The sequence below is a fragment of the Parasteatoda tepidariorum genome, chromosome 9, assembly GCF_982258835.1.
Source record: "Parasteatoda tepidariorum strain Cologne lab strain chromosome 9, Ptep-v5.0, whole genome shotgun sequence".
Classification (NCBI taxonomy): domain Eukaryota; kingdom Metazoa; phylum Arthropoda; class Arachnida; order Araneae; family Theridiidae; genus Parasteatoda; species Parasteatoda tepidariorum.
The window spans coordinates 39767049-39780449 of NC_141763.1; the positions used below are offsets into that span (position 1 = coordinate 39767049).

A 13401-nucleotide genomic window follows, 5' to 3' on the forward strand; every position below is an offset into this window, starting at 1 on the left:
AGCATGTTAAGTGTTGCCATAGGTAGAGAGTTCTGCTCTACGCCACCTGTAGCCCATTTCGATCGCCAATAAGTGCTTAAAGAATCGAAGCAAAATGATAATTTATCATATGATTTCTAGCACGAATGCAGGAGTTAATACGGTTGCGGTATCTCGTTCCGCTTAAAAACATTGCTAAATGGACTAAGCTCGAAGGCTGTCTAAGTTGCCAACCCAAATGGTCTTATATATGCTCATTCGATGACAAATCTGCGAATCGAGCTGTCCAAGGAAAGGTGATAGTGATGCAGACATTCCTGTGACACCCTGCGCCTGAGCATTATTTTGTTAAAAAAATGGCTCCTGAGACCCCTGCCGTGAGTGATAACATGTGTGGCTGAAGAGTGTTACAAACGTACCGCTGGGTTGTCTCGGCACTGTAGATTAATATTACGGGTGATCGTATGCAATGGCACTTTATATTATCACATCAGCTGTACAGGCGGCAGCACAGCCAGGATCGAAATTCCCTCACCATTGCCCGAGTTTCCAGTGGTATCGCTCTTGACGGCATTAGGCTACAGATTGTCTTCTCTGATGAATCCAGATTTAATTTGGACAGTAATGACCGTTGTGTACGTGGTGCAGATGGTATAGGGTCTCCCCTACGATTTTCCCTAATATGGATTTACGGTGTTATTGCAAGGCACACGGGAGCAATTTTTTTACGAGAGAATGCTTGTTCGCTCACAGCAAGGGTATCACACATATTCCTTCCCCACATTACCACCTTTTCCTGGCCTATTCGATCCCCAGATTTGTTACCGATCGAGCATATCTTGGCACAGTAAGTTGGACAACCTCCGAGTTCTGTCGATTTAGCGATGTTTTTAGAGCAAGACAGGACATCCTAAGAAACTTGTATGCATCAAATATCCTACCTTATAGCGTTAGAAGTGGCCTAAGAAGGTACTAATACCTCCATTCCTTTGCATTTTTAGCCTGCAATAAATGATCATCTTGCTTTAATTTTTTAATCACTTTTCACTGTAAAATTTCGTTTCATTCTAAGAACTTTTTGCAGCTGCACTAACTTTAATGGCAATGAGAGTATTGTTGTGTAAATGATATTTTATTTACTTACGTTATGTCCTATATCTTCTAAAACATAACTGGAGTACTGGTCGATAATACACTGTGCTCTTTCTCGGAATCGCCGAACAGTAGCTTCATTCCACCACTGTTTCAAGTTACCTTCTTTGTCGAACTGGCGTCCTGAAAAATATTTAAGTTAGTTTGTCATTGAATCTCTTAATATTTAAAGCGACTTAAATTTATATTTCAACTACTGACATTTAATATCAATCAATTAACTATTGGCATTAAATGTCAATAGTTAATTGATTGATAAACATTTAAATTATTGATACTCAATGAGCATTGATTGATATTTTAACTATTGATACTGACTGCAGGGATGCTACGGGCGACTAAAAATGTAAAAATTGGTGAATGACAAAAAACAAAAATCTATTAAAAGAAATTAAGATTTCCAATTTTTTCTAGTATATTACTTTTTGTTTACTATTGGAAGAGAATGTAAATAATATTTAAGCTTTAAATATGAATAAATTGCAATACAAATGCATGGCGACAGTTACAATTGAATAATTAAATTGAATTTTTACCACTTCTCACTGTAACTGAAACGTTAGTTGATATTTGGATTATTAATAATAAACGAAGTACACTAGGTTGCACAAGCTCTTTACTGTCTGTACTTCCGGGCTACTGTTTCCGGTGCATTTTGAAGTCATTTGGTTCGCGACTTAATCATTGTGCTTTGAGACTATCTTGAGTTGTATTATTTGTATACGTATATTTGTTATCTAATTTATTATTTGTGTAAAAAAAAAATCTTTATTTGAAGACCTGTCATTTCAAGACGTAAAATTCGTCATTCGAAAAAAAAAAGAAAAGAATTGTTATAAAACACTTCTTACCTTGTAAACAATATACCAACTTCGAAGTCTAAACCTAATTATTAATTTGTAAAATGAACTTAATCTCTCTGCTCGAACAATATGCTAACACTAACGTATAATCGTGCACGGCTTGTAACAAGAACAATGAGTAAGAAACAAAAAGAGGCCTAATTGGGACTGCCAGAAAAGGGAGTTCTTTCTAAATCTAGTAACCATGTTACCTTTTTTAACAATACATCGATAAATAACTAAAACAAATTTGCATTTCAAACTCACCAGAATTACTTAATATCTTGTGAAATGTAACAGATTTGAGCACAGAAATTAAACAATTCATTTCTTTTATTAAAAACAAAATTATCTGTTTGAAAATATCGTCTGACAGAATAAGCTGTAGTAAGCAGCTGTATACTTTCTAACCGGAAGTAGAGCAGTTCAAGAGCTCGAGATAGTCCTTATTTACATTTACATTGAAAACACCATCCATATACTCTGATAGAGGTAAACATTGTTACCTGAACTATTAAAATTAGCTGAAGGATAATTTCTTGATAAATAAATGAAACATAAATAACATTTCAACTTTTGATATCTAATAAAACGTTAATTCGATTTTGAACAATTTTTATTTAATAAAACATTGACTGATATTTAGACTATTGATATTTAATAAGACTAATATTGATATTAATTGGCATTTGAGCTATTGACACTTAAGGGTTATTAATAGCTGTTTGAACTATTGAACTCACTGTAACATTTATTGTTATTTGAATTAATAATTATTAAATATTAATCAATATTCAATGAATGTTCACATTTGTTAGACAGCGGAGCAATAGTTTCCTGATAATTAATGAAACAAAAATCAAACTAAACGATTGATATTAGAACGTTAATTGTTATATAAACTTGAGGCATAGTTTGATATTTGAACTGTTGATATAAATGAAATATTAATTGGTGTTTGAACTTTTGATAATTTAGGGACACTTATATTTATACAATTGACTTTCATTAAAACGTTAATTGATATTTAATCAATAACTTATTTAATAAAGCACTTGATATTTAATGAATATCGATAATAAATTTAATAGTCTGTAGAAGACAACTTTTCGAAGAATTATACTTAAAAAAAAAGGCAAATTCTCTATTTGTAAAGAATAATTCATTTATAAAGAATAATACATTTACAAAAGGATAAATTCGAATTTACGTCTATCAATGTTCAACTACGTAGTCTTGTAATTTTGAACCTAACTCGGAAGAGAAGGAAATTTCAGGATCAAGCATTTTGACAAACTGGCCTTCGGGGTGGATGTTTTGATTGAACTAACCCTCACTATTCCGTTACACAGAGCAAAAAATAACGAAACCCTCTTACTGTTAGCCCGACGGCAAGGGGATTCTAACCCATGATCTGCCTAAAACAGAGGATATTTTGCGTTCGCATTGTAGTCGGTGCGAGCCGGAAGCAGAATTTGTATCAACTAGCCACAGCTGGGATTCGAACCTGTGATCTCCTCATTGAAAGACGAATGCTCTTTCTCCAGAATCACCGCGGCTCAAGATATAGTTATAAATGTTTATTGATCGGTACTAATTATTAAGACAACGAACATGAATTCAAAAATATATTCTCTTTATAAAAACTCAACATTCAGCGCATTCAAAAGCGTAGCAAATAACACAATAAGAAAAAAAGAGGATATACGATACAATATGGAAAGAGAATCAGAAATATTAATGGTGAAGGGAGGGATCAAAAGTTCAATCCCCTAACGTTCTATTTTTATATTTTTGGATCATATGTTTTCGGTTGTATTTCCGAATTATATATTTTTTATTATCAGGTATAATATTTCAGCGTAATATATAGTTATAATAACTTTAACTTTTCATCCTGTTATAGATGTATCTTTTAACTTAGTTAAGTGATTCTCAGGTTCTTTTTTACCTTTATCATCGAAACCATGTGTCATTTCATGTCCAATCACCACTCCGATTCCACCATAGTTTAATGATCTAAAAATAATTTGAAATAATTTAAGTTAAATGACAAGAACTAAAAAATTAAATTAACTTATAATTTTTTTAATACATTTTTTGATACGCAGCCAAGATGGCATTTATAATATAAACAAAATTGTCAAAACAGAAACATGATGTGCAGGAAAAATTTAATAACTCAAAAGTAATGTAATATATTTTAAGCTACGATGCTGTGAGAGTAAAAATATATTTTTTCGTTGTTGTTAAAATGTAGAAATGCTGAAAAAACGCATTTTGTGCGTTTGTTCGTGACGGTTTAGCAAAATTTAAATAATTCAAATATAATGTTGTGAAACATAGGTTGTTATAATGCTGAAACAATAAAAGCAATTATTTTTTTCATGAAAGTTTTACAATGTAACGCTTCTTAATATAGTGACTTGTCACTAGCTAAAAATTGTAGGAAATTGCATTATATACATTGTTCCAAAAAAAAAAAAGAAAAAAAAAACCCTGACCACCCAGAATAACTTTTGATCTAATAATTGGATCTTCATGGTGGAGAGGGTAACTTCAAATATGCTAATTAATTAGAGCATACGATTTTTTAAGTTACAAAATCAGACACAATAACGTTCTTTCTCAAATTAAACATACCTTTTTTTTCAACGAACTCTTATTTCTGCCCCCCAAAATATAGGGGGTCACTCTGAGAAATATGGTCCCCATAGTTTGATCAGGAGAGCTATCCAAAGTTTGAACCTTTTAATGTTAATTTTACTTTTTGCGTATTTCGCCATTACTTTTTAAGCGAATTGAGAATTTTTTGCACACAAATAATAAATTGGTTAATCCAAAGATAATTCCATGCAAAAAATAAATTTCCGTATATATTTATTATTTAATTTAATTTAATTGCCACATTCTTTAAAATGATGTAAAAAATTGCATACTTTTAAGTTCGAAATTGTCCTAAGATAATTCCATTCGAAAAATACATTTTAGTAAATATTTATTATTTTATTTAATAATGGTCAAAAAAATTTTGGATTGTAAGGTATACGATTTTTTACGTCGTTTTAAAATAAGTAATTTTTCATAGCACATATATCCGTAAAACTAATTAAAAAATTTATCAACTTGATGTTAGAAACTAACACAAATCCTACTACGTATTACTGTGATTTCTAATATTAAAAATAAGCTTAAATACATAGTGTAACCCAATGACTTTTGAACAGTTTATTACAGTTGAATCGGAATAAGTCAAGTCTAAGAGAGAGACGTGAAGTTTTTAATATATATCAACATTTACTCAATATTATTATTTTCATTTTGTTATTATTGTATGCAGTAATTCAAAATGAATATGATTTTTTTACTATATACAAGTTTATTATATTGATTTAAGTTACAATTTTTTCTTTTGTGCAAAAACAAATTTTCATTGATGTATTAGGATCCTATCTTTAAGTTACATTTCAAAGCGAATAGATAAAAGACCTTCGGTCCTGGGTACCAAGCTCCTTCAAACAGAAAGATTTGAATTTTTAATTCAAAAGTGATAGCTAAGAAATTTTTAGTTAAAATTTTTCCAGGTGTGTGCAATCCATGTATAAGATTCTAAGGATTTAATATAGCTAATTTATTGTTTTTATAAAGGATTTTACGGTGTTTCAACGCAACGGTTTGTGGAAATAAAAAAATGGTTTGTTTTTATCAATGTAATATATATTGCAATTGTATATAAATATGTATTAACTCCTTCCTTCTCGCTCTCGTGAAAATGACGGTGTGAGATTTCACCCTCTATTTCTCGCTCCCGTGAAATTTCCGGGCTGGAGTGTTCAGTAGTAACGCGCCAATAAGAATACAGCAAATTCATTTTTTTCCCCTCGGAAAACACTTTATTTCTCATTTTACACACCAGATGGCAGTACCAAGATAGTTTTAAGGTAATTGTAGATAGTTAGTTTATTTTAAACTAGATGTCAGCACTAATCAAATACGTGTATTTGGCAAAATAGGCACTTTTATGGCCGTTTTCTTGAAAATTAAAGGTTAAATTTTTTTTGACAGAAGAAATGTAAATAGAATGATTTGTTTAAAACTGAAATGGTAAAAACATCACATTCAAATCCAAATAAATATTTACTTGGGAAAATGATGACTATAAAATAGAGGTTGAAGAATTCCAGCAGGAAAGACTATGTCATTTTTGTTTGGATTGTAGAAGGCATTGACCACAGCAGGCTCCGTTGTCCACCTGTTGACAAAAAACGTGTCATTAATTAACGTTGAGTCATTAATTAATGTAAAACAAGCTTAATGGTCTTTTGGGGCCGTTCAAAAAGTACGTACACAAAAATGGAGAAATTTTAAACCCCTTCCCCCCCTTCGTACATTACCGTACATAAGGTCTTACTCCCCCCCCCTTAGAGTACGTACATTTTATTAGTCTACCCCCTTTTTTCATAAAAATTAAAATAATTATTTTTTAAATAAAATTAAATATTTACTTAAGGAGGGTGTAGGATAAAGTCAAATTTAAATTTGGTGTATGTTTATAAAGTACGTACTTTGTATAATACCTCCCCCCCTCCCCATCGTACAAAACCGTACATAATAGCAAATCCCCTCCCCCCCCTTCGGGATGTACGTACTTTTTGAACGGCCCCTTTAAAGTTGTTCATTATACAAGCCCCAAACAAAAGAGTTTAAAAAAAAATATTTGATGGTAATTGGAATATTTCATTTCTACCTTTTTTAAAGTTAGCTCTACCATTTTTTATGAGTTAATGTTTTAAAGTTCTACCTTAGGACCATTTTGTACTGGAAAGTACTATTTTAAAGTCCAAGCCTAAAATGTGAACAGTATTAAAATTAGTTCATTACATTTTTATTTCTTGATTCTAAAATATCACTTTTAAATATACAGATCTATATATTTAAAAGTGATATTTTATTCAGTTTTGGGACATCAGGATCAATTATTTCATCAGCTCAATTATTTCTAATTTTTATCCAGGAAAAAAAAACAGTCCGGTATTTTGTATGACTGTTAATATGAAGTAGTAGGCACTAATATCTTACTCCTCCTAATAAAAATTTAGATATATGTATTTAATTTTCTGTATCATAAATGTTATAATTTCATATGCAAATTTTTTTTTCCGGGGCAATAAATAAATTTCTTAGTTCTATAGTTCTTAGCTAAAATTTAATTTAATACTATATTGTAGTGATTCTTTTTAAAGAATAAAATGGTAATTACTACGTTACATTCTCAGTAATAATAAAATTAGCTGCTATGATATACATAGCTGTCTGTATTAAGTTTACTTCTGTATTAAGAATTTCTGTATTGGGAATTATGTTGTTAGGAATGTCTTTACTTCTTCAGAAACGTTGCATAATTGTGCCCGATTCGTCTTTTTCGAACTATTCAAAATAGTTTCTCACCTGTCCTTGTTGACAGGCTGTCGAAGTTTTTTCAGGTTCTTACTAGCCTCAAACTCAAATACGTTCAAGATGTTCACAAGGAATAAATCATCATGAATAGTCAGCTGCAAAAAACACACATAAATTTTATAAAGGGATGAAAATGAGTAGACTAATAGAAATAAAAAATTTTAATGCAGCAAAAAAAAAAAAAAAAAACTCATCACATCCATATCACACTTTATAAATTTAATAAAAAGAATACGTACAATAACGGAAATTTTTGACTATTGTCTAATTCAAACTAAGAGGTCGAAGATGTTCTACTGAGACCATCTGCATTTTTGGTCTTAGGGCCAGCTCTATGCACAATTTTAAAATGAAACGATTGTAGTGCTAAAGCCTTGTGTATAATCTGACATTTGATCTAGCATTTCTTTGAAGCTAGGTTAGAGGGTGCTGATTTGTCTGAATGGTAAACTTCTGCCGTCAGGAGAATGTCGTAACTTTTTGACGGCAAAGATTATACTGACATATTCTTTTCTCGTAAAGTCTTTCTTTTTTCCGATTCACTCAAATATACCATGGGATGTTAATGACTTTCAGTATTTAATTATGTTAGTACCACACTTATACTCATTTCCGAAGCGTCTGCTTGCAATATAAATTCTTGTTCACAGTTAGGAGAGAAGAGTACAGGTTATCTTGTTATTTTTCATTTAGTTTCTTAAACCAATTAACAATTTAAATTTAATTGATTTGTTAGGAATCAAGTAGTTTTGCTTGCCAGGTAAAAAAATAGGAAGACAAATTTAAGACAAAGCTTAGAATAATTTTCTTTAAACAAAATACTTAAGCTTGCAAACGATTTCAATTTAGAAAATGGTATGTTACATTTTCTGTTCATAGTGTGCTGGTTTCTCTATTTTTGCTATAACTTTGCAAGTTTTTTGAGTATTATCTTATATTTGGTGTCAAACTGCTCAGAATAAAACTCATAACCTGTATTTTTTTTTCTTTCAAAGAATAAAAAGAAGAAAGAAAAAAAAACTTAAAATTTTGTTATAAAAAACCTTTGAAAATTATTTGATTTTTTAAGCACAGTTTTAAAAATTATAAAGTGAATTAAATAACTAAAACAGATGTTTAATTAAAATGCATTGTAAATTTTTACCCCTTCATATTCTTTGGACAGTTCAATTGGCTTTGTGAGAAGATCCGGATAGCCTATTCTTTCGTTCATGGCATTTGCCTATAAGAATAACAAAACGAAATGAGGAAACTAAAGATAATATATAAAGATGTAGATAATACATAAAGATATAGATAATATATAAAGATAAGATTGGACAGAAAAATTGCAATATTGGAAATAAAATGAAGGTAGTAGTTTGTTTGCATAAATTCCAACTTTTACTTTTTCTAACAATGATTCTTTTATAAGATGTATAAAATGTATGTTAATATAGGATTCTTATAATATAAGAAGGGCATAATAATATTATGCTACACTCTTTCAAAAGAGGGCATTTTTACTTTAAATTGTTCTTTATTTTTTCTATATAATTACTTAACAAGTTTCCGAAACTTCCAGAATGCATAGAAACAAGTGAATATCAGTATAAAAAAATGTGTTTTCTTTATCCAAAAACGCTTACCTCACTAATTTGAAAAGTTGTCTTATTCATTTTTTAAATTGCCCCAAGCCTTCCTTCGTTCCAATAAAACGCAAGAAATTAATATCTAATTAAACTTTAAAGATAATAATATATTTTCAGTTTTAATTTCTCTTTTATATTAAATGTATAAGACCCACAACAGATTTAGAACTAAATATAACCACTTAAACTGCTAAAAAAAGGAGAAAAGTGTTATAGCTCTTTTACCACTTTTTAACAGGACTCAGCGATCACCGTTTCACGAAGATAAACGAATTATTGTTAAATTGACAGGAACTCACAGAGCTGTTTAATAATATTTTAGTTAAATCTTTATTTTATAATTATAATATTTTCAAAACCAAAACGAAATGAGCAAATTCATCCACATATTATATAATATGCTGAAAAGCATCCTCAATAAATAAAACTCGTGGCGATTCCTCGAAAAGAATTATAAAAATTTTTTATCAGCCTGATGGTAAATTTGGAATTTTAACTGGTAAATTTGGATCAGCCAGCATATGATTAAGTTTACTAGCTTTTTTTTTGGTATATAAAGTATCTTACTTTTTCCCTAGCAACTTCACGAGTATCTTTGTCCATCCAAGCATTTTCTTCTAGCAGTTCATTAAAAGCTTCCCTGATATTCAGAATCATTTCTTGAGCCTAGAATTACACAAAATATTCAAAACATTATTTGCTGTTAAAATTTTTAACTTTACATAGAAGTGAAAATGATTATTATGATATTTGAGTAGTATATATGTTGCCGGCATTGTATAGAATGCCGGATGTTTTTAGGCCAAGTATGAAATGTGAGAATTATTACATACTTTCCCTAGGCATTGTATAAAATACCTAGGCATTCTATAGAATGACAAAAGCTATGTAGGCAAAGTATGAAAAAAACATACTGATGAGGTTATTATGTAAATAATGTTCATTTCTCAAAAATAAAAATGATATTATGAAAAAATAATGAGAGTGCAATTAAAAAAAATTTATTCAAAATGCGAAAGAAAAATGAAAGTTGTACAAAACATAATTTATGTCTTTCTTATTATGGGAAACAAAATGTTCACATAAAAAAATCACATTTATGTCACAATTATTTTCAGTTTAGAAACAAATATTGCACAAAATATCCATTTCGTCACCTTTATACAAGGCCACAAGGCCTAACCTACACCTAACAAGGCCACAGAAGACTTTATACTTTGCCTGTATTTGCCATGCCATGCCATCCTTTTGCCTATAGAATGCCTAGGAAATGTGTGAAATATAAATCGTTTCATACATTGCCTGCTAGTTTTAGGCATTATATACAATGCCTAGGCATTCTATAGAATGCCGGATTTCTATAGAGTGCCGGAATATATATATGTTTGAAATTACAAGCATATATATATATATGCTTGTAATTAGAGCGTCAGAAAAAAATATATAAAAGGGACATCGGTGTCCCATCTGCGTCAAAGGGTTAACGTAAGGAAATAGATCACGAGTTCCCTATATAAAACATGTTATTAACCTAATTAATTCAAATACTTTGAAAAGAGGAAGTAATTTTAAATATGTTTACCGTTTCTTTGCTTTTAGGATCAAAGTTATCACGAATAAATAGGGCTCCAACCGCCATCCCCATCTTTTTGTTGACGAGATCAACGCATTGGTTCCACCTTTCTCTTTCAGCTGAAATTCCCAAAAGAACTTTCTTGAATTCTGTCCTCTTTTGGCTATATTCACCGTCCAGAAAAGGCAGCATGTGTTTGATCATCCTCCAGATGGCATAGTTGTGGACGGTCCTACTCGAATATGTTATACAAAACTTTATAAACATCGCATAAAGTTAGACAAAGAAATAGGTTGGATACAAAACTTTATAAACATTACATAAAGTTAGACAAAGAAATAGGTTGGATACAAAACTTTATAAACATCACATAAAGTTAGACAAAGAAATAGTTTGGATACAAAACTTATAAACATCACATAAAGTTAGACAAATTGAAGAATACTGAGAATCTATTGAAGAATACTGAGTTATATTGCTAAAGCTGTAATGTAAAGCTTGACAATATTCTAGCAATTTTCGCTTAAGACATTTTAATGCCCTAAGCTTGATAACATTTTATATTTGATGCCTAAAACAATTCGAGATTCTACGTTTGATGCTTGAAACGTTTTGGTCCCATCCCTACGTTTGACAACATTCTTATGTTTGATGTTTAAAAAATTTCAATATCCTACTCTTAATGTCTTAGACATTTTGATATCTTAGACCCTAAGTGTGACAAAATCCTTACATGTAATGTTAAAAACAATTCGATACCAAACTTTTGGTATTAGTTTCGTTTTCTAAAACATTTTGATACCCTGTGTTTCACAAAATCTTTACATTTAATGTTAAAAACAATTAGATACCAAACATTTGAAATTATGTTCGTTTTCTAAAACATTTTGATATACTGTGTTTGGCAAAATCCTTACATTTAATGTTAAAAACAATTAGATACCAAACGTTTGACATTGTGTTCGATTTCTAAAACATGAGTTTGACAACGTTCTTACTCTTAATGCCTAATAATTTTTTCCACCGTTCTCATGAGAGAAATATTAAAAAATAAAATTGGAGCTAAACGATATCATTTAAGCTAATAGTACTTCCTTTAATTTTCAACTAATCGGTTGATTCTTTGTTAAATCTATTTATTTAACAATCTCACAAAAATTATTTTAAATTTAGTGCAAAATATATATGCTAAAATGTTCCAATAATTAAAATAAATACTTACCTTCTGTTCACTTGTGAGATAATTTGTCCCATCTCTTGTAGATAAGGTAATGCGTATACCACAACAGGCTCTTGATCATCAACTTTAGTAGGTAAGAATGTATTCAAGTAGTAAACCCAATCAAACTGTTGAAAATAGGTTAAAGTGAAAATCATACTTTTTCAAACAAAAACGGTGAAAGTTATAACTTTTTTCATACTAAAATATACTATTTATGTTTTTTTTTCTAAAGTTATCCATATTAAATAATTTAGAACGAAAAGGTTAACGTTTTTTTTTTTTTTTGGTTTCACGAATTTTATTTGAAATTTGATTAAATAATTAATTTATTACCTTTTGCACTTGAGGACTCTGGGCAGAGCTTTTTTAAATTTTTCATTTGATCCTTTTAGTTTTTCAACTTATATTAAAGTGGGCTATATGTCAAAAAATATTTACATAAAATTTTTTTTAATGAAATGCGCAAAAAAAATATTGAATAAATTTTAATTTTAGTGATTGGATTTTCAGATAATAGGACTCAATCTTAATAATTGAAGGTCTAACCTTAAAATTAAATGAAATTTGATAATTCAGAATTATTTGATCAAATCCAATTTTTGTATTTTTTTCCATTCAAAATTATATTCTTGATGTTAAAATTTGCAGATCTTACATTTCAAAATTGTTTCGACTGTTTTATTAAATAAAATAATTAAAAAATTTAAAACAGTTCTTAAAATATTTTTTGCTTAGAGTTTTTCTTTCTTTCTAGATACCCGTATTTTATAATTGTGTGTACAAATGTTTAGATTCGCTTAAAAACTGCCTCGAGATAATGCAAAATATATAAAGAATAAAATTAACATTAAAAGGTCTTAAAGTTTCGACTTATTTGAGGGACAAAAATCGGAATTCTACCAAAAAAGGTTTTAGTACGTTTTGAGTCTTATTCTTAAGGTATCGTGTGCTCTAATTAATTGGCCTTTTTTAAGCTATGCCATCGAAACATAAAATCGAGCCATAGTACGTGAAAATAAGATTATTAGATAAAATGTTATTCATCGTTTTTTTCTTCTTCTGTGCATTCTTTTGTTTGTTTACATCAAATGAATATTTCATTCTGTTATCTATTCCTTTAAAGTACTGTTTTTTATACTTTTATCCAAATATAAACATATTTATGGTAGACCGAACTACCTTATTTCTGCAAAATAAATCCTAATAGAATACGTTTGATTCGTCATTTTTTCTTTTTTTAAAAAAGCGAGCAGTTCTTCGGTACAAATAGATTAAAAATGTCGTATTAATTTTAATTCCTCATTCCACTACTCTAAACATTTATGTGTTATCCTGAAAAATTTAATTCCTACTATAATTAACGCAACTTATTTATCATCACTTTAAAATTTAATGGGCACCTGATAATCCTGATTCCAAAATAATGAAAATGTACAAAAAAATAATTGAAGGTTTTTACTTTGTATTTTAGGATCAATTCAAACAGTACCGGTTTAAATTCTGAATTTTTCTAACCAAAAATTTCGTTTTTTAGTACTATTGTAA

General features: G+C 29.5%; 1 protein-coding gene across 2 annotated transcripts in view; it reads right to left on the reverse strand.

The window, feature by feature from the left end:
• LOC107454885 (neprilysin-1) overlaps nucleotides 1–13401 on the reverse strand; it is a 241921-nt gene that overhangs the window by 7543 nt on the left and 220977 nt on the right. Inside the window, exons 9-16 of one of the 2 annotated variants that reach the window (XM_043044756.3) lie at nucleotides 11857–11981; nucleotides 10644–10866; nucleotides 9629–9727; nucleotides 8575–8652; nucleotides 7422–7525; nucleotides 6115–6225; nucleotides 3925–3992; nucleotides 1124–1254 (exon numbers count right to left, since the gene is read on the reverse strand). In XM_043044756.3, the coding sequence (XP_042900690.1) occupies nucleotides 1124–1254; nucleotides 3925–3992; nucleotides 6115–6225; nucleotides 7422–7525; nucleotides 8575–8652; nucleotides 9629–9727; nucleotides 10644–10866; nucleotides 11857–11981 (939 nt within the window). Of the gene's footprint in view, nucleotides 1–1123; nucleotides 1255–3924; nucleotides 3993–6114; nucleotides 6226–7421; nucleotides 7526–8574; nucleotides 8653–9628; nucleotides 9728–10643; nucleotides 10870–11856; nucleotides 11982–13401 lie in introns of both variants that reach the window. The other variant, XM_043044755.3, reaches the window with a different exon arrangement.